This window comes from Lathamus discolor, chromosome 11 (assembly GCF_037157495.1).
Source record: "Lathamus discolor isolate bLatDis1 chromosome 11, bLatDis1.hap1, whole genome shotgun sequence".
In the NCBI taxonomy this organism is placed as follows: Eukaryota; Metazoa; Chordata; class Aves; order Psittaciformes; family Psittacidae; genus Lathamus; species Lathamus discolor.
Window position 1 is genome coordinate 725,539 of NC_088894.1, and position 26,019 is coordinate 751,557.

A 26,019-nucleotide genomic window follows, 5' to 3' on the forward strand; every position below is an offset into this window, starting at 1 on the left:
CCGCCCGGAGAGCCGGGTCGCTGTCCGAGCCCCGGCCATCCCCCCCCGCTCCTCTCCATCCTCTTCCATCCCCGCTCCATCCGGGACGGTGGCCCCGCAGCCCGTCCCGGGCCGCCCCGAGCTGAGCAAGCACCGGCCGGGCTCACCGCGCCGCCCCGGTTGCCCCCCTCCGCACGCTCCGGGACAGGGCGCGGGGCCGGGAACCGCCGTTGCTGCTGCTGCTGCTGCTGCTACCGCCGCCGCCGCCGCTACCGGCCGGGCGATGCCGAAGCCGCCGTTGCTGCTACGGGGGAGCCGCCCCGGGGACAGCGAGCTGGGGCGGCAGTTCCGGGACTGGTGCCTGCGCACCTACGGGGACTCGGCTAAAACCAAGACGGTGACCCGGAGCAAGTACCAGCGCATCGCCGAGGTGCTGCAGGGGGGATCCGGCTCCGGCGGCGGCTCCGGCGGGGGGGAGAAAGGCAAGTTCCAGTTCTGGGTCCGGTCCAAGGGCTTCCGCCTGGGAAACGGCACCAGGGAGGCGACGAAGATGGGTCAAGTGGTGGTATATGTGCCGGTGAAAACGGGAACGGTTAGTGCGCTCCGTGCCCCGGGGGCTCTGTGTCTGTCTGTCTGCCTGCCTGTCCGTGTCTGTCTGTCCTCCCGGGGGTGCGGGCGGGAGGGGTGCGGGGGGGTATCCCGGGGCGGGGGAGGGCACCCCCGGGGCCCCCTGTCCCCACCGCCGCCGCGCCGGCCCTGTCCCGTCAGCACCGGGCGGCCCAGCCCCGCCGCGCCGCCGGCCGCCGGGAGCGCGCATGCCCCATGCGGGGCGCGACGCGGGGCCCGGCCGCTCCCGCAGCCCCCGCCGCTCCCGGGGCAGCCGCCGCGCCCCCGCCGCCCCGGCCCGCCCGGGATGCGGATGGCGAGAGGCGCCCGCCCGGAGCCTCGCACCTTCCGCCGCCCCCCCCTCCCCTCCCCTCCCCGTGCCCGTCCCCGTCCCATCCGGTGCGGCCGCCGTCCCCGGGCGCTGCCGGCGCGAGGTGTGGGGGGGCGGCGGTGCCCCGCGCTCGCCGCCGTGCACCTGCCCCCCGCGGGGGGGCCTCGCCACCGCCCGGTGCGGGCCCCGCTGCCCCCCCCCTCGCCCCGTCCGATCACGTTCGCCCGGCGTTTCCCATCCGCCCCCCGGCCGGGGACAGGTCTGCAGTCAAGGGCAGGGAGCGGCGGGGAGGGGGCGCCGGTGCCCCCCCCCTCCCCGCCGCCGCTGCCGCCGCCGCGCCCTGCCCGCCCGGCCGCCGCGCCGCGCCGAGCGGAGGGAGCGCAGGGACCCGGCCCGCTGCGGCTCGCCCGGCCCCGGCGTCCCGCGGCGCTGCCCGCCCCGGCGCGGCCGCTGCAGCCGGTGCCCCGGGGGGTGCGGGCAGCGGCAGAGCCCGGATTAGGGCAGCTCCCCCCCGCCTCCCCCTCCCCTCCTCGGGCCGCCGTCCCGGGAAACTCCCCCGCCGGAGCCTCATTGTTCGGCGCCCCGCCGGGCGCACCGGCCGCCTCCCTCCCCGCTGCCCGCCGCCCCCCCCGCCCCGCCGCCGCCCGGGGCTGCCCCGCCGCCCCATTGTTCCCGTCCCGAGCGCGCTCCGCTCCCCGGAGCGGAGGGAAACGCGCAACTTTAGCGGCCCCCGGCGCAGGGTGCGCCCGGGGCTGCCCCGGCCCCGCCGCCCCCCCGGGGCCGCTCCTCGGGCCGGCGGCTCCGCAGGGCTCCGGGAGGGATTTTTTTTTCTCTCCCCCCCGTCCCTCCCCGCCTCTCCCGCTGCTGCTGCTGCTGCCGCTGCTCTGAAGGGTGCAGTGTTTTCTGTGCACACACAGACTCCAGCATTGATGTGGCTGGAGGATGCTTCCATTGAGGGCAGCCCATCTGTGGCAAATGCTTCTAAACGCACTATTTACCTCCCATCTGGTCTGCCTTATTATTGGGGGGAGGGGGAAGGGTCATTATTTCTCCCTTTCCCTCCGTGGTGCTCAGAGGCTCCTTTCTTTCTCCCCTCGCAGCCCCCCTCCCCCATGCCATGCCCCAAAAAAATTCTTTGCAATTTTTTTTTTTAAGACCTTTTTGCAGCCTCCTCCCCCCCCCTCCCCCCCCCCCCCCAGCACCAGCCGGGGCGGATTCGGAGCTGTACCCCTCTGCTCTCACACATGCAGCCCTGCCCGGGTCCTCTCCATCCCTCCAGCCGGTGCCTCTATCCCACATCTCCCGAATGCTGCCGAGTCATGGTACCCCGGAGAGGCCGAGCCGGGCCCCGCTGCTCGCCCGCCTGCCCCCGCTTTGTCCCGCAGGGTCCCCGGGGCCGGTGGCTCGGTGAGGCCGGTGCGAGGCCGCGGGTCCCCCAGGGCTTCTGCCCAGATGAAGTTTCAGCGAGGAGCGTGTCCAGGCCCCGCATCTTCCCAGGCAGAGTCCCTGCAGGCTGCAGGCAGGAGATACACCCCGCTCCCTGAGCCCAACAAAAAGCAGCCATGCCCTCAGGGGACAACTGCATTTTCCAAGGGGCAATACGGCTTATTCCCAACCGGATGGATGTTAGGGCTGGGAGTGCTTCCCAGAGCCACTGGCAGTAGGGAAGACCAGGCACTATGCTTCCCAAATCCTCCAGCTCAGGGTCTATGGGTGCCCCCAGACTGCACCATCCCAGCCCCACCGCCCCGCTCTGCTGGGAGTCCCGTGGACCCTTTAAGGCAGTTGCTGCATTTTGGGTTTTGCCTGAAGGGGCTCTCAAATATAGAGATAACTTGAGAGGGATTTCCTTCAGCTCTCAGAATTCAGCGCTCTCCTCGTCCTCGGTGCTTTGGGCTGGGTCTGTGGGTGTATTTCATTTCTCTCACGCATGCAGTCAAATAGGGAAGCTGATAGGAGCCTCTTGCTGGACGGTGAAGCGTGTGTTCTGGTTCAGTGCCCGTTCAGCTGCTTTTCCCAACACTTCTGGAGCAGCGTTCCGGTTGCTTTCTGCTGGTTGTGCTCCTCAGCAACCCGACACGTCCCATCCCGGCTGCTCGTCCTTCTCCAAGCTCATCTGCTGGGGCAGCTCCGTGCTGGGACTGTCCCGTGGCTGGAGGGATGGGTGAAGCACAGGCAGCCGGGATGCAGTGGGGTCTCAGAGGGTGCAGGGGGGTGCATGATGTGCTGCCGTGTCTGCGGGTCACTGCTAGGAACATGAGGTACCAGGAGCAATAGCTAGAGGAGAGGCGGTGTAAGGAGCGTGTAGAGGGCAGCAGTGGGGATAAGATCCTGCCTTTCCCTGACAGGGCTGGGCCACTCCTCTACTGGGATAAAGAAGCAATAATCCCAAACCCCCCAAATAATCCCCCCCTCCAGCAGCCCGGTGTTGCTGCTGCTTTTGGCTCACACATCCTGAGCTGGCTGCTGTATTTTCTGCATATCTGTAGCGAAAACATAATTAACATGCGGTTATTATTTTCTCTCCTGAGTAACTTTCCCTTGCCCTCCTCCAGGCCTCTCATCAGAACAGGCCTAATCAGATTTGGGTGGCTTGAGAGCTGGGACTGTGCACTGAGAGGGGCATCTGCCTTAGGTGGTGGTCAGAGCAGATGGTGGTCTTCTCAAAGAATGCACTGGGAATAGGAACAGCAGTGCGGACGGATGTCTGGCACGGGGAGCGCTCGCATTTCCTTTTCCCAGATGAACGTCCCGAAGATGCTGGACATTTAGCACATACAATTAAAACACCCTACGCAGATAAACCCGTGGGGTTCTGCTGTGCAGGACACTGTTGTCTGACAGCCCTATTCATGTACGGGCTGGATGCTGCATCCTTCAGGTCAGGGAGTTGGGAAAAAACGCGTTCAGGCTGTACTGAGGAGGAGGAGGAGGGCATCTTTGTGTGCTGCAGCAGCACAGACAATGGATACAGCCCAAAGTGCCCAGATCTGCCCTTCCTTCACGGGGATAAGGTGTAAAACCCCTCATTACCCGGTGACCGGCCCGGCCCCGGATGCGCCACGGGCTCCCTTCTCCCCAGATTTGCTATGAACTGTGGGAGAATTCCTTCGTGACAAGGTGCTAAGACGCAGTTCATTATAATCTCGTGTCCCTCTTGTCCTAAGCATTTAGCATCATTTAGACAGCCTTTCTCATACAAATGTAGAGTGAGATGGAGACGTGGTGCAGCGCTTTGGTGACAACCGGCGATGCGCCTGGCTTCGGCTGTAGCAGTGGGGTGTGCAGGGGGGGCTCAGCCCTGGACTTGGGCTTGGGCCCTTGCTGCGGGAGGGTCACACACGCTCCCTACATCAGCGCTGTCCTTGGCAGTGCGTGGTGGGAGCTCGTCACAACTCCGGCCTCGCGGGGCAGGTTTGTCCTGGCAGGGGTGATGCAGGCGGGGGACTGCGGGATGCGACTGGGGAGCCTGGCCTCAGCCTGGCCCTTCGGGGACCGCGCGGGGCTTGGGCAGGCTCTGCAGCGCTGCCCACGTTGGGGTTTGCTTCCCTGCTCTCTCCCTGTCCCCTGCAGAGCCGAGGCGAGGGTCTGCGGGGCTTGTGGGCATGGCTAAAAGGCTGCGGACATTGGGCATGGCTAAAAGGCTGCGGACATTGTGTGGGTGCTGCTGTTGGATGAGTGCAGGTCACTGGTGCTGCCCCCCCGGAGACAGGCGTTTGAAATGATTTTACAGTCGTGCCTGGTGAAGCTCATCCCAAGGAAAGGTCCTGTAGTGGGGGGGAGCCTACAGTGGGAATTGCTGAGACCATGAAGGAAAATGGATGGAGGCCTTTCTCCAACAGCAGGGAAAGCATCACATGGGACACAGGATAAATCTCGCAATACAGCCTACCCCTGAATATGGTTTAGCTCCAGAGACAGGGAGCGTTGTGCTGTGGAAGCTGCGGTGCCAGGCCCTGGGACAGCACAGCACAGCAGAGCACAGCAGCACAACGCTTGAGCTGCGAGGCCAGGCATGGTGGAAAGATGCTGTTCCCACAGCTAATAGAGGGCACATTTTTCCTGGTACGAGTACCCTTCAATGCCCATATTCAGTGCCCAAAAAGCTGCACATCTATAACCTCCAAGAACATGTCAACAGACGGTTCTCACTATGTGAACAACCACTGAGACTTTGTGTGCACTTCAAGTGAGGGACAAATAATAAATCAAGACCATTCAAAAGAGGCTCAGACACAGCAAATGGGCCTGGGGATATCATCTGAGAAACTGTCTAAGGCTTCCGTAGCACAGGGCTTCCTTGGAGCATACTGAGCCTTCACCTGCTATGGAACAGCTATGGAAGCTCTTCCCTGTGAGGGTGCTGAGGCGCTGGCACAGGGTGCCCAGAGAAGCTGTGGCTGCCCCATCCCTGGCAGTGCTCAAGGCCAGGTCGGACACAGGGGCTTGGAGCAAGCTGCTCCAGTGGAAGCTGGGCAAGCTTTAAGGTCCCTTCCAGCCCAGACCAGGCTGGGGTTCAGCTCCTAGCTTGCACATCCGTTGCGGTTTTTCCTCCTGAAGCTGCTCGTGGGAGGAGTCACAGCAGTGACCCCAGTCCTCTGGGCCTGGGATCTGGCTGGAGCTCACCAGGCAGCACCAGAAGCCCCCAGTACCTTGGCAAGGTGAATTTAAAGAGCTCTGACAATCTGCAGTTACAGACTGGCAGAATGAAGTTCCTCGCCCAGCCGGCAGCAGGAGATGTGGCAGCAGAGCCCATCCCCAGCTCCTGCCCTCTCCCACCCCTGCGGGACAGCTCGCTGAAGCTGCTTCTAGGGATAAGGGGGGAAAGCCGGCGTCTCATTCAGTCCCCGCTTTCTTTCTGCCAAGAGTACAAGCCTGATCAGCAGGCAGCCCCTCCATGGGGGTTAGTACTGCGGTATGGGTGCAGCTCCAGAGAGAGATACAGACAGCCTCAGCCTGGGCACTGGCTTTGGTCACCAGCACAGAGGCAACCTGGAGTCACATCCCACTGCTCCTGCTGGTCCCACTCCCTTCATGTGTGTCTGATTGAACAGCTTCTAAAGGAATAATCTCTGTACCATCTACACTGCACATCCTGCGTGGTTCCAGAAACACTGATGGCATTGCTGATCCGAGAGGAACAGCAGGTTTTGGAATCCCAGCCTGGTATGGATTGGAAGGGACCTTAGAGCTCATCCACTTCCAGCCCCCTGGCACGGGCAGGGACACATTCCCCTAGAGCAGGTTGCTCCAAGCCCCTGTGTCCAGCCTGGCCTTGATCACTGCCAGCTGAGGCTTTCACCCATGAAGTACCTCCCTCACCCTGCAATCCTTTCAGATTTGGGGGTCTCAGTGGGTGTCGCTCTGACCTCGCCATGGCTCGGAGGGGCTGGTTCTGATCACAAGCGGGCAGGGGAATTCAGTCGCTGAGTAAGAGGTGGCCACGCTCTTCAGTGAGAACTTTCTCAAGTCAGTAACCCCCTGTTAATATCATCTCTATAGTTTTGGTTTTGCCTGCTACCTCAGTCCTGATCTGAGCATTCTGTGAACTCAGCTGTGGGCACACAAATGGTGGGGAAACCACAGAGGCACAGGGGAGCATCGCTGGGGTGTCTGCTCCCCTGGCCCACACGGGTGCTCTGCATTGCTGTGGCCGGGGAATGCATATTCACATCCCTTTCTTTAGTGCAAATTAGCAATTACTCTCCCCTCATCTCATGTTAGCTGTGCCCACCTCGAAAGAATTGCATCGAGGTGAGCCAAAGCCACACTGAGTTTTGGCGTCTGGTTTAATTAGCTGATTGTAGTGAGGGCAGGGACCTGTTGGCCAAAATCGTTGTTGTTGTTGGGATGCTTCTGACTTCCACTTGTGTTGCTGGTGCCAAAGAACAGCAATTTATGTGAGGAGGAATAGCTGCAGCCCATGTGCGTGTGTAGGGGAGCAGATGGTAAGAGCAGGGGCTTGGTGTAAGGGTTTCTTTGCTGTGCACCTGAGATGAAGGCTGTGGTCACTGGGAGTGGAGCAGAGGCTGGTTGTCTCTCACCAGCGCGGTCCAGGGCCCTTCGTGGAGTGACAGTTGCAAAAGCGAGATGCCGTGTGAGTGGTTTCTCCCTGTCCTTGCTCTGCTTTGGCTCAGCAGCCCAGGAGGATGTGTTTCTCCTCTGACACACAAGCGGAGGCAATGGCAGTGGCTCCAATGGACCAGGGAAGGGGATGTCCTGGGGAAGGCAGGGAAATTCAGTCTTTGTGTCTCAGAGTTCAGGCTTTCCTCCTGCCAGGTTTGGGGATGGGTCTCTCTTAGGGGGGTCTCTGGGCTAAAAATGAATCCAGGCTCATCAGGCACCCCTCAAAAAAAATAAAAGGAGGATAAGGTGTGGGACTCCTCTTGGCTGCGTTTGAAGGAGGAATCTCAAAGCAAACCCTGAGTCATCCACTCATCTGCACTAACAGGGCGTTCCAGTTTGGGGTCTCACAGCACTGAGACAAGCAGCCAGCACAGAGGAGCTGGTCCCTTGGGGATGCTTTTGGGATGCTTTTGGGCTTGTCATTCCCATCGTGGGTTTGGATGCCTGAGCCCCCCCGAGCTGGGACCATGCGTCTGTGGGGGGCTGGGACCAGGCCTGCCCGCTCGGCTCACCTGCGCCGGGTGTTTTGATCCAGCAGAAAGCCCTTGAGCTGGTGACAAAGGTCTGGATGTGGGCTGGAAAGTACAGTCCTGTCTCTTAGCAACTGGTTCCTACCTCTGAGCTCTCGGAGCCGTGTGTGGGACAGAGAGCATCAGTCACGCTCCCGCTGCAGCAGCAACGAGCCGAGGAGGGATGAGGAAGGGATGAGGAGGGGATGAGGAGGGGACGGGGGTCAGGCCGGCTCCAGCCACCACCAAGGTGCTTGGAGAAGCTCGCGCATTTCTAACACGAGCAGGCGTCTGTGAGTCCTCATCAAAGCTCTGCTTTAATTGCTTTCCCTGTGCCCGGCTCTGCACAGCCATTGGAGCTGCAGCGGCTGCCTCGGAGGCTGCTCACACAGCCCTGGCTTTTGGTCACAGGGGTGGGGACCAGGGAGGGAGGAGGAAGAGGGAGGACACGGCCCGTGTGTTTCTAGAAAGATTCGATGTCACAGGGTCCTTCCCCGCACTCCTCTGCTCTTGGGAATCCCCGTCCCTCTCTCAGACATTTGCATCGCTCTGCTCCCTCCCCGTGCTCGGTTCTGCTGCTTCACCCTCGCGTTCCCTCCTCCGAACCAGCAGCAGCTCCTCTCTGGTGAGCGTTTCTCAGAGGCTCCCTTGCCAGGCACTGTTTCATAAACATTTTCACGAATCCTCTGCTTCGGCCTCCTAATTAACCATCCAATTGGCCCCCAATGGAGCCTTCACCTCTCCCGTGAAGATCCTGCTTGCACAGATTATAACCTGTCAGCTGCCAATTTATTCCTCACGCAGAGGGCAGGTTATATTAATTGTCTGCCTTCCCTGCCCTGTTCGCTTTGCCCTCCCTTTCCCTGCTCCCAGCAGCAGCCCTGTTTGGAGATGCAGGCTCACAGGAAACCGGGGGGACCCAGATGTGAGGCTGCTCCATACGACCCATGTGTGCAGCCCGTGGTGATGCGTCAGTCAGACCAGATGTGAAGGGATGTCGCTGGGCTGTGTTAGACCTGGGAGAGGAGTCTCTGAGGAGGGATTACCGTGACGGGGCGTTAAAGAACATGCTTGACTTCTGCTCCCCCCACGTCAACAGCTCTCAGTCACCAGCTCAAAAAGATCCACTTGGTTGTCCCAGGTTATGGAGGAATCCATCCCAGGTGTTATTTACATGTCAGAGCTCGGCTTTTGGAAGGGTTGGGGTCCACCTAGTGTGGTTATGATGGAAACAAGCCACAATACAGAGAGGGTTTACTGGAGCGCAGGGAGGACCTAAGCAGATACCCATTAATATCTCTCCCCTTGGCCCCCAGCTCCACGTACAGCACCTCCACCCTTGCAGAGCCATTTGTGCCCCCAGAATAAATGCTCTCACCAAGGGTAGCTGCTGTTTTCGCTGGGTTCCTGTGCTGGGAAAGGGGGTAATGGAGTCCAGTATGACCAACATGGTTCAGCACCATCTGCATTTGAAGTGCAGTGCTCCTAAGCCCAGTGTTTGCTCAGGGGGAGCAGCAGCAAGCGAGGTGGTAGTGCTCAGGTGTAGAGCAGGATAGTAGCTGAAGGCACTGTGGCACAGCATGGCATGGCATGGCTTGAGCCCTACAGTGCCCTTACCTGGCGAGGAGGCTGTGTTTTGGGAGGGGAGGGGAGGAGAGGCCGTGCAGCCGCTTCACCACCTCGGATGGCCGCTGAGCTGTCAGCGTGTTCCTAGAGGCATATATTGCTGTTCCTGTGACCCACATACTCGGAGTTGCCAGAGGTGGGGAGCTGACACCAGGGTGCTGTGCATCCCCGGCTCAGCCCCTCAGCCCGGCCTGACCTTGGCTCACTGCAGCAGCATCTGTAGTTTGTTTTACATAGTTTTGCTTGAACCTGCGGCTCTGCTCCTCCTCCTCCTCGGTTTCATTTTGTCATCACCGTGTCCTCGCTGGAGATGCGGTGATGTCAGCCGGCTGCCCTGTTCTGCTGGGCCTGTTCCCAGGAAGAGGGGGGTCACCTTGCTGTGACAGGTAGCCTCATCGCTCGTACCATGCCTCGTCCCCCTCCAACCTGAAGGATTTTGCTTTGGTGGTGATCTCCATCAGATTAGTGCCTCGGTGCTGGGGAGATGGCTCACGGTGATAACTTCAAGGAAGAGCCAGCTCTAAACACGTCCTGCGTTTGTGTTACAGTGATGTATTTTCAGATTCTCATAGATTTCTAGTTTTAGCTTTCTTTCAGGATGCTATGGAATATAAACACTCTTGTCATTATAAATGCAGTTTACCATTTCCCCCCTTTTTTCCACACCGGTAGCATGTCTCCCCATCACCTAAACCAAGTTCCAAATGACACTAAGAAATTGCTACCCATCTTTGCAGGTGTATTAAAGAAAACCCACCCAAACTCACATTTTAACTCTGCCCATTTAAAAATAGCAAGAGATGCTGCAATGTTATAATAATCCCCTAATAATAATGTCTGTGATACCTTCCCTGTTTGATCCATGGCATGATGCTTCCCCGCACGGGTCACGGCATGCCACAGTCCCCAGTCCATGGGTGGGATGCCCAAGGCCTCAGGGAGCTGTTCCCTGGGCAGGGCAGTGGGATGCTGTGGGCAGGGCAATGGGGTGCTCTCCTCACGAGGTCGCAGCAGCATCTCTCACCAAGCCCAAGACACGGCGCTCAGCCGGCAGCTCAGGCTGCTCCATGCACCCGGTGTTTTGTTACCTCGGAGCAGCCTGCTCGCCTGCCCTGTAACCCTGCCTGTGGGCAGGGCAGTGCTGCCTCCCTGCTCATTCCAGGCCCATGGGCAGCGGGGTCACATCTATTGGGGAGCGCTGTGTGCCAGATCCAGCAGCTCCTGCAGCTTCCCTGCCGGCTCGCAGCGAGGCAGCTCTGCTCTCCTGCACCGTGCAAAATGTCCTCTGCCTCCTGGGCACAGCAGGCATCCCAGCAAGCCTTGGAGCAGGCATCCCAGCAAACCTCAGAGCCTGCATCCGGGCAAGCCCATGGTCTGCCAGGCTTCTCCTCCCTTGTCCAAGGCAGGCCTGCAATGGAGGGCAGCCCCATCCCCAGGGGAGCAGACCCACAGCCCACCCTCTCTGCAGCTGGAGGCAGGGCTGCCTTTTCCAGGCTCCCCGTGTTTTCATTCCCAGGCCTGGGAGCTGGGAGAGGAATAAGCCAAGGTTGGAGCAAGGGCCTGGACCCACCTCGCCGGCTCAGCTGTGGCTGCTGAAAGAGCAGCTCTCTCGTGCATGGCGCCGGTGCCCCACTGACAGATCCACCTCAGCTCTGTTTGCTGTCTAAACCCACTGCCCCCGCTGCCCCTCACATGGAAGTGTTTGCTTTGCAAGGAGGAAAAATCCTCTTGTGTACAGTTCTGGGCAGAGGAACAATGTGAATGCACCAACGCAGCCTGGATGAGGCTCAGCACATCGGCAGAGCCAGGGCTGGTGGTGCTGCAGTAAGTGGGACTGTAGCTGTCAGTGCAGGATGGGGCCTCATGTTTGCTTGGTGGTTCGTGCAGAGCGACATATAATTGCTTAGCGCTGAGAAACACCATCAACATTTTAGCAACCCTTCTTTTCCCTGTTTTTCAAGCAGAAATGATCAGAAAAAAAAAATTCCCAGCAAGATATTTCCAGGAGAAAAAAAAAGAGCAAAATCCATAAGTGAGAGCATTTCCCATCTTCTCCTCGTGGGCTCTTTTTATTAGGAGCTGTGCAGCTGATATTGTTCTCCGCCTGGCTTGTCCCCAGTGCCTGTTTCTGAGGCGCGCACCGTGCCTGTGGCATGGGGGACACGAGGAAGAGGGAAGTTCGAGGAATCTAGCTCTTCTTTCTCCTCGCAGCATTAGCAGAGGGAGCCTGCTGTGGTTTAACATATCCCCCGCAAAAGCTGCTTTCATCCTACACCTAAATACCAAGAGGAGTGAACTTCCTAAAGCCCTGGAGAAGTCTAAATATAGAAGCCAATCAAGGGCTGACTTCCCAGAGATGAGAAGTACCAGGAACAGTTTCTTGATCAAAAGTTGTAAGAGTCCATATTGAAATAAAAAGTCTGGTTTGGTGCCGAAGCCTGAGCAGGAGCAATGGCCGAGGTGGGGGTGCTGCTGGTGGTGCCGCGGCTGGCCGGGGGGGTGGACCGGAGGTTCCATCTCTGGCGCACCGGTCGGGGATGTCTCTGGCAGGGTTTCCTCCCTCGCCGTGTGTCGTGGTTTCTGGCCTCTGTAGGTGCCAGCTGCTCTCTCTGCCATCCGCGCCGTGCTGCAGCTGATCTTCGTCTGCAGAACAAAAATTTCCTTAGAACAAACCACAACTTGCAGGGAATTAGGAAGGCACCTGAAAGAGGAGAGAGCAGCAGATAAAGCACAAACCCAGGTTTGCTAATCTCGAAACAGGCATGTGATAGCAGCTTTGTGGATGCAGCAGAGGGAAGCACCAAGGGCTTGCAGGGATGCTGAGGGACGGCTGAGATAGCGCTGCAGCGTGGGCTGTGGAACCTGCAGCCGCTGCAGTGTGGGACCAGGGAACCCCCGGCTGGGGCCCTGCAGCCGTGCCCTGCTCCGCAGGGAACGCAGGCACAGCGAGCGCCGCTGCCTCGTTCCTGCCTGCAAGGGAGGTGACCTTGAGGGGCAGCTCGATAGGGCCGGCCCCAAACCTCCCGTGCGGGTGTCCCAGGGATAAGGGTGACCGCGGCCCTTCCAGCCAGCCACAGGAATGTAAGCGTTGAACGTGCTGAGAGCCTGCACGGGGGGCAGGTGGGGGGAGATGCTGTGGCTGGGAGATACAGAGACGAACGCTTTCATGTGGGAAGCCCAAGGAGAGGTACGAGCAGAGGGTCTGCTCCCTGGGCAGAGAACAGAGCGCAGCCATTATCAGGCAGAGCTCTGCCTGCAGGAAGCGGCTTTTGACTCACAGGAAGCTGAATTCGGCTGGTATCAGCCCCTCGCGCGAAGGCCGGGGCAGCGCCTTATCTGTTGGTGAGCGCAGCAGATGGGGAAGCAGTCGGCGCTCCCTCCCATCCCACTGCTGCTCCCGTGCTCCCTGCCCGCTGGCCCTCTCCGTCCACCCCGCTCTGAAAAGGGAGGGTTCTCTGCGGAGCAGCTTCCCCGGCCCCAGGGGAGCTGCCGGCCCCGCTGGAGGGGGCAGATTGCCCCTGCCAGCCGGTGCAGGGCAGAGCCAGGACCCTCAGGCTGCTGAGCCCAACCGGGCAGGTACCGGATGCTCCTGTGGAGGAGCTGGGACCACGCTGCCTCCTGGGCTCGCGGCTCAGCTTAAACCCTCCCGTCTTGTCCCAGATCAGGGCCGAGGCGGGGCCGGGCTCGCAGGGAGGCCGCTGCTCATCCCTGGCCTCCCTGCGGGGCTGACCCCGGCCGGAGTCCGGTTTCGCACGGGGCGCTGGCGGCTCGCAGGGGCTCGGGGTGGCGGTCACCGCGCGGGGGATCGGGTGGCAGCTGCCGGCCCGCACGGAGCCCCAGCGCTGCCCAGCGCCGCGGTGCCCCGCGATGGCAGCTTCCACACGGGCTGCGGGGGCCGGAGCGGACGGGGCCGGGCTGCGGGAGGCCGCCGTGCGTGTGCGGGGGGGCCGCTGCCGGGCCCCGAGGCACGGCGGGCCCGTGCTGGGGACACAGCGGGGCGCGGTGAGGGGAGCGGCAGAGGCCGCGCTGCCCGCGGGGCTGCCCGCACCGGGGGCTGAGGTGCGGGAGCCCGGGCGCCCGCGGCCCGGACGTGCCCTCAGCCCGGGCCGGGCTTGTCGGAGCCTGCCCACAGCCGAGCCCCCGCCGAGGGGGCCCTGCCCGCGGCCGGTCCGTGCCGGGCGGGGCCCTGCGGGGGCACCGGGGCGGGCGTGAGGAGGAGCCAGCGGCGGGCCCGGCCCGGCCCGGGGGAGCGGATTACCGCCGGCAGCGCGGCCCCGCCGGTTGCCATGGTTACCCCGCTACCTGCCGGCGGGCCTCAGCCCGGCCCGGCCCGGGGGCGCCCTCCCCTCCCGCCGCCGCGGCAGATGTCCCGGCCCCGGCAACCCCGGCCGAGCGGGAGGGGAAGGGCCCGGCCCCGGGCCTGCGGGGGACGGGGAGGGGAGGGGTCCCCGCGGCGGGGTCCCGGGGGCCGGGGCCTGGCGTGCCCTCGGCGGCGGGGGGGAGCGCGGGGCAGGGCCGCGAACAAAGGTGCCGGGGCCGGGCCGCGGGGCAGCGCTGCCCCGCCCGGGCCACCTGAAAGGGCTTTCGCCTCCCGTCGCTCCCCACCGGCCCCGGGCCCGCAGCCACCTCCCGGCGCCGCTCCCGGGGATGAGCGGGGCCTGGCGGCCCGGGAGCAGCGGGCGGGATGGGGCAGGGGGGATGCGGGCGAGATGCGGGTGCAGAGGCCCGAGGGTGGCTGCCGGGAGCTGCTGCCGCGGTCACGGGGACGTGAGGAGGAGGCGAGAGAGGAGACGTGGGCCTGGAGGAGATGGGGAAAACAAAGGAGAGTGGGAAGGGAAAAGACCCGATGGATAACCTGGGGGAGAGGGGGTGCGGGGAGGCGGGCAGGAGGTGGGAGAAGGGGGGTGAGGCGCATCCATCCCTGTGGGATGGGACATGCAGCGGGGGAAGAGGAGAGACTGGGAAGGGGGACAGACAGACTGATGCTGGGCAAATGTCGGGAGAAGGAGGGTGCCTGTGAGGTGGCAAAGGGAATTCCTCCCCTCAGCACCTGAAATGCTGCCTGGTTCCAAGCGCTTCTGTCGGGGCTGAGCTTCACTCCTGAAATCTTCTACTCGTTTTGGGGGCAGGTGACTTCCAATAGGGCCCCAACACCAGGAGGAGGTGAAAGCATCCCTTATTCCCATCCTTCCCAAATGAATTTTTGTTGCTTTTTAAACCTAAGGGGGTTTTAAGCCGCTCTGAGATACTGTGGGCTCTGACTCATGCCTTGAATACTCATGAGCAATGCTGGGTGTGGAACCGGGGGGGCGTGGGCCCCTCTCAGAGCTAGTGTGTAGCGCCTGTGTCCCCTTGCATCCTAGGTCAACCTTGGGTGATGTTGGCAGATAGAAACCTTGTAATCCTGGAAGCACTGACTTGATCCAGCCGCTTGTATCCCACTTGGATCTCACCTGCTTCCCAGAGCTAAATAATCATCGCAGAGAGAGAAGTCACAAGGCTGAGGGGGGATGGAGAGCCACGAGGAGGCAGGGGAGGGATGTCGAGGAGACAGCTCCGGCATCCGGCCAGGACGGAGAGGCAGGCTGTATGAAGGATGAGCAGAGCGGCTCCGGTGATGCCCAGACCTTAACTGCATTCATTTTGAAACCGAGGAGGGAGCAGGGAACCACAGGCAGCGCAGGGAGGAGGGTGTTAGCTGGCTGGGATGGCCCTGGAAATAGTGGTTTGCGTACGGGGCTGGGAACAACCTTAATTTTGAGGGCTCTGCTTGTTGCGTCTGACTGTGCTTTTCTCCTGCTGCATTCGTTTTCCTTTGTCCTGTTTCTGTAATTATCCTCATTTCAACCCTGCTCTGAGGATTATTGGTCAGTGGGAAGCCTCCTAATGCCCGCTCCTCCCTGGCAGGGGAATACCCGTGCCCTCGATTGCAGTGAAACTCCCCGAACGGTGACAGAAGGAATTAGGTCTGTGTTCCTCACAGACGCTCCCGCGGGCCAAGTTTCCCGACCCCCACCACGGCCGAGCTGCCACCCTGCCCCTTGTGTTCGCTCTCTGCATTCTCTTTGTTACAGCCACCTTCATGCAGGGCTCGGGACTCCCTCGGGAAGGCTGAGGTGGTTTGTGCTGGACCGCCCCAGCCCACTGCAGTCTGTGCCCAGCACAGTGTCTGTTCCCAAACCGGGGTGAGGAGCCAGCTTTAACAGGCAGCACTTTGCAGGAAGACGTTGGGTAGTCTCTAGCAGAAGGTTGTCCCTCTAAATGATTGATTAAGAACAGCATTTGTTCAGCATATAGACCATACCCAGAGCCCAACCACCACTAACAACAAAAATCAAGGTTAGGATGCTGGGTGTTCCCTTTGCATGCAGACCTCTGCCAGGCTCTGCCTGCACTCCTGCTGTGTGAATATACATGAAAAAGAGAGTTTGCAGGTTATGTAGATGTGCAGGTTGCTGCTCAGCAGCCTGGGGTGCTCCAGCTGGATAGCATCGATGCATGCCTCAGGAAGGCAGGCCTCAAAGGGACGTGGTCTGGGTATATATCTGTATGGATATGTATATATAATATATAGGTTTTGGTATGCATACAGCTCTCTGAGCAACAATGGCATCAATTCAAGGAGCGAGCTGGGTGACCTCCCGAAGCCTGGCCCTTCCTCAGAGCCTGCTGCCATGCAGTCACCGCCGGCTACCTCCCAGTGCCCTGCCTGCGCCGGTGCTTTGTGCCGGGCACCAGCAGCAGCTGCGGGTACCAGTGGCTGCATCCCCTTCCCCGGCACGCCCTGCCAGCGGGAGCTGACACCGGTGGTGCCAGTCGGCTCGGAGGAGCACTGCTCCCCACACTTCCCACTCCCATCAGTCTGTCACCACTGCCGTGTGGCAGAATTACTGCCTCCTGCTCTCCAGCACATCCGAACACACAAAGAGCTGTGCTGCTGCTGCCAGCGCTCAGCTGCTCTGCGTATGTGAGAGAGGGAGGGTGCCTTGGAAAGGTCAGTGCGGGGAAGGAGGGAGATGCTGTCTCCTTCCTTTAGGGGCCGTATCCTGGCATCACAGTGAAACCTTGTCCTGCCAGCAGCTGATCTGTGTCCGCAGGGTCTGCAGCCCAATGTCACAGGGCTTCCCAGGGTGGTTTAGTGCCATGTGCAGGTCCAAAGAGCTTCCCTGCCTGTTCCCTGCTTAGCAAAATCACCCCACATTATGAAAATTCAATTTCTGGCTGCACTCTGGACTCTTCCCTTGTTTTTGTTCCTGGCCCAATTTCACTGGCAGCTTTAGCAGCACAGCAGCAGCTTCCACTGCCCTGGCTACAGCAGGATCCTCCCTGGAGCCCTGTTTAATTCATCCCCCACATCCCCTGTGCCCAAGGCAGCAGCACTGCGGCGCTGCCCCCTCCGACCGCGTTAGCCCCGGGCCCATCTTGTCACCCCTGTCACCCACTGCTGACACTAACTCAGCTTGCCTGCACTGTTGTAGGGGGCAGATGGACTGACGGAGCCCGAGGGCATCTCTCTGAAGCGCGTGGCTGTGGTGGAAGATTTCTTTGACATCATCTACTCGATGCATGTGGAGAGCTCGTCGGAGCCGGGCAAAGCACCCAAACATGCCGGGCAGAAGAAAACCTACCGAGCGGTGAGAGTCCTGCCCCGCGTGCTAGGGGATGGGAGCAGGGGTGTCCCACGGGGATGGGGACCACAAGGGGAGGTACCAGCAGAGCTGCTGGTGGGAGGCAGAGGTGAAGGGCAGTCCTGGTGCCTGTGCAGGGAGGCAGGGGAATCGGTTAAAGGCTGAGCAGCAGGGCTGGGGAGCTGGGAGACCCACCTGCAGCAGCTGCACAGCAGTGTGGTGGCTTGGAGAGGGGGAAAGACCAAGTGAATTGTACAAAGACAACTGTATGTGTCTGAGGGAAAGAAAGAGAAACGTTTGGTATCACTGATGGGCGAGGGGATGTTTGCCCAGTCCCCTGCATGCTCTGCTCTGTGCCATCTGCCTCCCTGTCTCCCTTGGCCAGAGGGAGATGTGTTGCGTGGGCCTTGAAGGGCAGGAGCAGGCAGAAAAGGGCAGGAGCAGGCAGCAAGGGGGGCTGGGGCCGGCTGGAGCCCGCCCCTCTCCCCCAGCCGGTGGATGCTCTTGCCAGCCCGCCCTGGGTTTCCTCCGTTACAAAATGGAGGCAGGCACGGAGCTCAGTCTCATCAGGTGCTCCACGGATGCTGAGAGCCAGCTCTATCCATCCTGAAACCTCTCTAGTTAGGTCAGGAATAATTTAGCTTGAAGTGTGCTTCTCCAGGGAGCTTGCTGTTTCTCCTGACTCTGCACAGCCCTTCCATGCAAACCTTTGGGCTCTCCTTTTACATGAAGAGCTGAATTTACTGTCCAAACCCGAGCTATTCCCTTGCATCCTACAGCCCTAAGGACCAGGTCGCTTAGAGACAGAAGTGGCTGGCTGGCAGCTCGTGTCTCTGGTGTATACATCATCCTGGAGAGGTCTTTGCGGGCTGCCCTGCTCCCTGTGATGATGCTGGAGATTATGCAGGGCTTGGTGTGCTACTGGAGCTGGCTCAGGGGTGGAGCCTGTCCTGCCTGTGTCCATCCACGATCCATCCACTGCTGTTGGTGCTGGCAGTGCTGGAGGAGCAGCACAGTGCCCTGCAGCCCCCCATGGGTGTTGGGAGCCCCCGGGGAGCCACATTCTGAACCCAGAGCTCAAGGCATCGCTTGTGCCTCGCATCCCAACCCCTGTCCCTGCAGCAAAGCAGGGCTGGGGCACACGCTGACCACCCCCTGGCCAGGGGCAAGTGACCCCTTTATATTGTGAGAAGATGCAGTCCCATCAGCGTGACCACAGTTCAAAGCCTTTCCGCTCGTTTCCCCAGCAGACCACGCCGAGCCTCCCCTAATTCCTCCAATTCAGGTCTCTGGAGGACTAATCTGTGCCCTGCACAGCCCCGGGGGAGCAGGCTGGATCCGTCTGTTTTCCCAGGCCTGCTCGCAGCAGCCAGGGAGCTTCACGCTCCACCCCTCCCGTCTCCCTCTTGAGCTGAGATCATCACATTAGCAGCGTGTATCCCCTCCTGACCTGGCAGGACGCTGCTGCCTGCGCTGCTGGCCCCGCTCATGCCCCGTCTCCCTGGAAGCGCCTTTGCAGCCGGGGCTGGAAGGTGAACGCTGCAGAGCACGCCCCGCGCCGCCGCTCGCTGCACAAAGGGCTGCTGCTGGCGGTCAGCTCGGGAGGCTGCCGGGTCCCCAGCGCTTCCCTCCCTCTCCTCTTCCCCAGCGGTTCTGATTAGAGGCACTGGAGAGTTTGCCCTTGTCCGTGACCTCCGGAGGGAGGCAATCAGAAAGGGAGTTTGGATGGGAGATAACTCATCAAGGGAGCTGTCTGCTCTGCAGAGCATCAAATCAGCTGAGAAATAACAACTGGATCGCTAAAATTAGCTGAACATTTGCAGCAGAGACTATGGGCTTGCTGGAGCAAAGGAGGCGGAAACTGGGCTCAGCCCCGCGGGCAGCACCGAGGGACAGGACCCTGCCTGTGCCACAATACCCCAATTGCCACCAGTGATTTTCAGGCCCTTAATTTCAGTGTTTCTGTGAGAGTCCCTCGTGCTTGTGCGCTGATAAATACGGCACAGAGGCAAAGGCTGAGCTGGGCATCCGCTGGGTCACAGCAGAGCTCGGCGGGGCTGTGGCTAAATAGGAGGAGAATCCCATGAGGACCAGGCACTGCATCCTCCATTTGAGCGGCTGGGACAAGGTCCCTGCCTGAACTTTCCGCCCATCTGGCATGAGCAGGCGTGTGAAAGCTCGGGCTCTGCTGCCGCTCAGTGGAGATGGATGTCTCTCCTCCCACCGCAGCGGCGGGGCGCCTTTGCCCATCACCGAGCAAACCCTCCGCGCTCCTTCAGGAGCATGGGTTTATCCCAAGCCCCAAGCATCGCCCTTTCCTGTGGGGCAGAAAAATTCGTGGAATTTGGGTATTTTCGGTCGCTGTTAACAAAGGCGGGCGGGAGGACGGAGCCCACGGCCCGGGGAGGGGTCGGGCCGGCCCGGGCTGCCCTCCTGGCCCTGTCACCAGCGAGGTGTCTGGTTGCAGCCGCGCTTCCCGTCCCGAGCCCCGCTTCTGCCGTGCTCCAGCCCCGAGGAGCGGCACGAACAATTGAATTTCTGTCTGCTCTATGACCCCACTTGTAAGGGCTGTGACCCCTGCTGGGGTCGCGGCCCCTGCCTGGGGAACCGCCGTGCTGGGACAAGTCACTTAGACCAAACAGGATGGGTGATTAACCGGAGGAACCAGCCCGAAGTAAGAGGTGGGCTCTGCACCTCTTAATGCCTCCAATTAAGACCAGATGTCTTCCTGGAAGATGTTTTAGGCAAACCACAGGCTGCACAACCTGGGTGAAGTTCCCCAGCTCCCGCTGCACAGGAGGTCAGGCTCCACGGTTTGATGGTGTCTTATGGCCTTACAGAAACCCATGTTGAAACTGCCTCATTCCTGCTCCAAGTAACCTGGTCTTGGTCTTTAGAAGTGCTGCAGAATTGCTGCTGGCAGGGATTAACTGGAGCAGGAGGACTCTGGGATAGCCAGGTACCTTCTGTGGGTGCTAAGGTCTGGAGCTAGTGTTTAACTTCAAGCATCCAAGTTTTAAATATTTATCCTTAGCTTTTCCTCATCTGTAAAATACCAATATCCCAGGAAGGTTCAGGAGACTTAACAGTGCTGTTTGCAAAAATGTTGTCAATTCCCTGGATAAACTATGTCACACAAGTGCAAAGTATTACCAGTAATTGATTGTCATTGTGGGAAAAAGTGACCTGCCCTCACTGAAGATTAATGGATTCTTCAGGTTACTGGTGTGATGCAATTAACAATGCAAACAGAGCTCAGCCCTCCCTTTCTCAGCTGATTCTCACACGTTTGAGGCTTTGCTCCTCACAGGCTCTGAGGGGGAATGGAAGGAGTTTCTGGGAGGGTTTCCCGTGCTGGGAGTCCAAAGGTCTGTTTGTTTGTGTGTCAGCACCTCTTTGATACACTGAGTACTTCCCAAAATGTTCCTCCATCAGCAGCTGCTCTGGAGGGAGGGATTCCGGGCTCCCGGCTTGCTGTGGGTTGTGGATGCCCTTGGGCTAGGCTGAGCAGGCGGGGCGGGAGGAGCCCGTGGTCACTGGTGCCCTCTGCCAGGCACAGTTCTCCCTCGCAGAGCTGTCCCGTTGCCTTCCCAGATCGCGGAGACCTACGCGTTCCTGCCGAGAGAAGCCGTGACCAGGTTCCTGATGAGCTGCACCGAGTGCCAGAAGAGGATGCATTTCAACTCCAACGGCCTGGAGCCCAAAGGTAAAGGCGAATGAATTCTGCCAGCAGAGCTGACACAGCATTTTGTACCAGTGCAGTAGGCCCGAGAGCTGTCAGGACACTGCCCCATCCGTGAGATACTCCTTAACGTGATGGTTTTCCGGACCTGGGTTATTTTTTCATGCATATTTGTAGCCAAGCTGAGAGAAATGCTTAAACCTGGTTTCTGGAGAAAAAAACCAACCAAAACCATGACCTAAAATTTGTCCTTTAAACTATGAATTTTTTGCTCAAAGAGACTGAATATATCTGAATAACTGAGGTTTCTGATACAGAATTAATAGATACGCACATCATGATCCCGTGTTTGATAAAGCGTTTGTGTAATCAAAGTTGCATTAAGCCTTTGTGTCCCAGCAGTTAGCGTGGCCATTGCGGTGGCTGGCTCCTTATGGTGCTTTTGTAAATGGAACCAATCTGCAGCTATAATATAAATGGTGGGTGAGATGGGACCAGGTTTTCTCTGGAGCGGTTAAAGTTGATGTTTGCCTATTTTTCGCTGGATTACAAACTTGTTTTCATGCTCAAGTACAAACCAGCAAACTGCCCCAGGGAGTTTCACCCCAAACTGCTTCTTTATAAAACCCATGAGCAGGCTGCAGGGAGCCTGGTTCTACCCTGGTGAGGCCACCAGGCTCCCTTGGCAGCTCTCACCAAGCAGAGGAGCAGAACAAAGGGCCCAACAATAGAAAATTTCCCATCTGAAATACGAATTCCCAGCTGTTCAGCGCTCGGCGCAGAGCAAGGGCTGCCCAGAGTTCTGGTTAAGTGGATTACATGTGCCAGCTCTGCAGAGCCGTGCACGGAAAGGCTCTGCGCTTGTGCTTTAGAAACCCTCCCAAATCATGGTGTGTGACACTTATTAGCCCAAGCTCCATTCCTGCAGCACTTCCCACCCTGCTGGCGAAGGGCCCGATCCCTCTTTCCGATTAGGTCAGGAGAAGTTTTGGCCTTTGGCCTCGCTGGGAGCAAACGTGACCTTTACACTGATTGCGCCGCATCCATCACAGTGACGTTCCGAGTGCTGTGGCTGCAGCAGCCGGCTCAGGGCCTGGACGGACGGTGGGATGAGGCAGGGATGTCGCCTATTGGGTCAGCCAAACCAGGACACTTCACCAAGTGCCTGGCTCTAGCCAAGCTGTCAGCCCCAGAGCTCGGGATCCCTTTCCAGGAGGCAGCTGATGAAAAGGGTCATTGTTCCTTCAGGGGCTCCCTCCTGCCCACCCACTAGCCTCATGTCTCCCTGTTCCAGGGACATGGCACCATCCCGACTTGGAGGCACCTCAGGGAGCACCAGGTGCTGGGTGTCTCTGCAGAGTGCTTCCAGCCATGGAAACCACGATCAGGGCTGGGATCTGTCTGTTCTGAGCAGATTCCCAAGTTATTTTAGTAAAGCTTTCCCCCTTAGCTGTTCCCTTAAAAATATATCAAACAGGAAAACAAAGGATCTCCACCAGGAACAGGACAGAAGTGCCTTTCTGCCCTGAATAGTACCTAAATAGTGACTAAGTACCTGTGAAAATGCATAGAGCAGATTAGATAATGTTACTTTTACTGGGGAAGAGTCTCTGCTTTCTCTAATACAGGGTCAGGAATTAATCAGGAGCAAATCACCTAAAAAACCAGTGGGGTCATAGAAGAATTCCGTGGGTGGGAGCACCTGCACACACACACAGGCACACAAAGGTTAACTCAGCAAGATGAAAAACTTTGAGTCATTCCCATCTCTTCCTCCTTCTCTTGTCCATTGAGCAAATCCCAACGCGTTTCATTTGTGATCACAAAACTGCCGAAATAAACAGATCTGACATCAAACCCTGCCCCGTACCCACATCATTCATAAAAGCAAATTGTCTTGCTCATGGGAAACCTGGGACATCACTGGACTCCACTGGCATCTCTTTCCACTCTTACTAAATTAGGACTAGTTCCAGTGGAGTTATACAAGTGTGGAATTAGGATTGAACCCATTTTGCTTTAAACCATCCTGCCTGTTCCATCCGTGTGTCCAGCATGTGATCCAGATAGCTTCATGAAAAGTGAGCTCAAGGATTCCAGGAGCCCTTTCTCATGACATGTGGGGTACGAGGAGTGTTCCAGGGGAGTCCCCCAGGCCTTTTAAAGCAAAGGTTCGCTTTCTTTTCCGGTTTCATAAAGAATAAAGGTTTTGGTTTCTTGGGCTCAGCTCAGATCTGTTGCAGTTGCACAAATTCACAGTAAATTTGAGGCTGTTAATGGGATTAGTCCAGCTTTACATCAGGACAGTTTCAGGCAGAATCTAAGCACCAAAACTCATCTACCTCACTCTTCCTCCTCCTGTGGGGATGCTGAGCTGCTTCTGCTGAGCCTCGTTCCTTTCGGCAGTGATGAACTCTTACATGGGGGATGGCAGGAGAGCGGCGTATCATCCTGAGAGGTCTGCAAGGCTCACCTCACCCACACCTCCGCTTCAAGGAAGGAGCAACTTTGTCATTGGTGCTCTTGGCAAGTGCTTTCCGAAACTCCTAAAGACTCAAATCTTGGCCCCAGCCAGCCTGGGGAGGTGGCAGATTTTGTTCCTGGAAGCTGTTCCTCTTTCACTGCAGGCCCAGGCAGCCACAAGGCCCCCTTGCACTGGGGCTTCAGCATCTTTCCATCACAAAGTGACACCCTGGCACAGTAGAAGAGTGGGTTATTTGGGGTAAATACAGAGATGTAGAAATGCTCTTAGTTAATCTGTAGTTCAAAGTGTGACAGGAACTAGTGACAGAGCCATGAGAAGGGGGGGGCGGGGTGTGCGGTTAGCTTACAAGCTTCCTAAAGCTTTAGCCTGAGTAGCTCTGGCTGCCCTTCCCTGCATCCTCAGGCAGGAATGCTTCAGATGCCCAGGGGTGAATCCGGTGAACCTGGGAAAAAAGCATTTCCATGAACCCAGTTAGTGTCTTGATACAGAAGAGCTGCAAAACCCAATGTGATGTTTGAGTCAGTTACAGGGAGTTTTTGGGTCAGGTCATTTCTCAACCAGACCCGACAGAGCTGGTATTTCCTGAGGTGTGAGGTGTCCTCAGGTCTGCTTCCACTGGGACTTTTTGATATTCGGGATTTCTGAGGAGCAGCCCCATTGTGTTTGGGTTGCTGGGTTTCCAAAGGTGCTGTAAAACATTCTGTGAAGGGGCTGCTGTGTCAGAGGTGCCTCTGAAACCAGTGACCCCCAAAGACACAGGCCAGCCAAGGGGAGTCAGGAGCAGCAATGGAAACCTCCTGCCACCGGTTCACCTTCAGCTCCTGGAATTCCTTCTTCTCCATCAGCCGTGGACACCACACATCCCTTTGGAGTGTTCTGGAAGGCTGGATTAATTCCCTGCACTTGCATCCACCTGCACTGAGGGCAAAGAAATCTCCCCTCTAGCCAGCAGCCATCCCTGCAGGAACCGGTGTTCCTCTTGAGCAGCCCCGTGGCACGAGGCTGTAAATTCAGCATTAGCACAGAGAACTCCAGCAGCCTTCGTGTCCTGGGGGGAGCTCGGGTCCCACAGTGCTGATGGCAGAGCTGGCAAATCCTGGAGAGCTCGGGAATATCATGGAGGAAGTGCGTTGTGGGGCCTGAGCTGCAGGAGCGCTCTGAATCCAGAGAGATCTCCGGAGCTCAATCGCAGGCAGCCAGAGGAATCAACAGGAACAATTTAAATTAAAGATCTTTAAAATGAAGTTTGTGTTTTAATGAGGGTGTTAAAAATAATCTTCATCGCCACGTAGAGATACTTAATAAGTTGCCTTAATGTTAACACCTACCTGAGGGAATCCCAGCAAAATTGGCCAGACTCCGCAATGCTAAAGCAAGCTGCAAATCTATTCCTGCTCATCAGCCTCTGCATCAGTCCCGTTTGCTTGGAAGGGCTTCTGAGGCATCGGTTTCTTCCTCTGCTACGTCCCAGGCTGGGAGCATGGCACGTTCTGGATGAGGTGCATCTCTTCCGCAGGTGACAGCGATGCTTTGAGCTTTTCCTTGTAAACCAACATCTGTCCTGTGATTATGTTCTTGGTGGGGTCGTGTTCTTAGAGGAACCTCAGCTCAGCGGGCACCCGCTCTCACTAAGGACTTTAAGTGCTCTAAATCTGTATGTTTGATGGTTATGAACACGTCGTAGGTTTGTGCTTCCACAGCCCCGTAGCTAAATAAAGTTTTCCCTCTGTTCTTCAGAGAGTGAACCACCCTCCTCTTTGGTTTCTGGGATCATTGACTACAACATGCCCCTCACCTCCACTTACCTGAAGCAAATGAAGCTGCGGGTGATGAATTCCCAGGAGCAGGTGAGTTGTGCTCCGGGGGCAGAGCGGGTGTCACCGTGCTGGGGGTGGAGGGAGTGACTGGTGCTCAGCATGTTGGGGTCTGGAGGATGCTCTGGGGCTCTCTTTTGGTGTGTGGAGGTGGGGAGGGCAGGTGTGCCTCTGAGAAAGAGCAGCACCACTTCACTGTGCCAGTGAGAGGAGCAGAGGGGTTGATGCAGTTACTGCTCGTCCTTCAGATGTACAGTTCTAAGAAATTGCCTTAAAAGTAAATACATCAAATAGGAACCTGTTTCTTTACCTCCTCTGAATTGCCTGGGGGCTTGGGCAGTTGGGGTCTGAAACCCAGACTTTGCTTTGGCTGCTCCGGTGCTCTCCCAAATGGATCAGCAGCTTGAGGAAGTTCAACCGCAGCCACCCCGTCTGGTGTCAGAGTGGGAGAAGGCTCCGTTGCTTGATGCCAGTGTTAAGCCACTGGATTTGATCTGGGAACGGATGGGGCAGACTGCCACAGGATTGTACCCAGGCTGTGCAGTGCTCTGCAGTTGTGCAGCTGCAGGATTAGCTACGGGAACCTCTTTGCACCATGGAAACAGGCTATAAAAAGACAAGTTTGTTTTACTTGCTCCCCACAATCTGCACTGGAAGCCAGTGCTGGGGTTTTGTTCCTGCACACTGAAACCTGACCCTGATCTCACACATTACTACCAGTTGCAAGAAGTGAAAGAGTTTGTATTGTGCAGCGGTAGAAAACATTACTAATGTTTTATGCTAACATTAATATGCTAAGGCTGTGCCCGATGGGTACTTTTACCTAGAGGCACCCTCAAAGGATGTTGGTTAAAGCATCCACTGCCGCGGTGTAACGTGCCAGATGTGGGTTGGTGGCAGGAGCTGGACAGAATCGAGCTCCTCCATCGCTTCCACAGTGAAACCTTCCTGCTGGAGGGCAGAATGGCACCTGACGGGCAGCACTGGTGTGTTTTGGAGCTTTTTTCCTTTGCTCATGTTGGACACTTGGGTGGGCTCAAGGTTTCATTTGCAATAGGTTCTCTTACAGCTTTTGAAAGGGAAAGGCTGCGACGTGCTGGGGTTTGTGCTCGGGCCGGGTTGGGTGGTAGAACAATGGACAGCTCCAGGGGCTGAGCTGGGCTGAAAAGGGTCAGGGGTAGAAAACTGGCCTTGCAGTTTGATCTTGCTTCCACCATAACCCCCCCGAGAGGC

The 26,019-nt window shown here is 58.3% G+C and overlaps 1 protein-coding gene across 2 annotated transcripts in view; it reads left to right on the forward strand.

Annotated features, from left to right (window-relative positions):
- Nucleotides 1-251: 251 nt before the first annotated feature.
- The window catches only part of NOL4L (nucleolar protein 4 like), a 57,568-nt gene continuing 31,800 nt past the window's right edge, over nt 252-26,019 (forward strand). For both annotated transcript variants that reach the window (XM_065691862.1, XM_065691863.1), the window contains exons 1-4: nt 252-571; nt 16,656-16,811; nt 20,400-20,511; nt 24,710-24,819. In XM_065691862.1, coding sequence (XP_065547934.1) covers nt 263-571; nt 16,656-16,811; nt 20,400-20,511; nt 24,710-24,819 — 687 coding nt within the window. In that variant the 5' untranslated portion in view covers nt 252-262. The remainder of the gene's footprint in view (nt 572-16,655; nt 16,812-20,399; nt 20,512-24,709; nt 24,820-26,019) is intronic.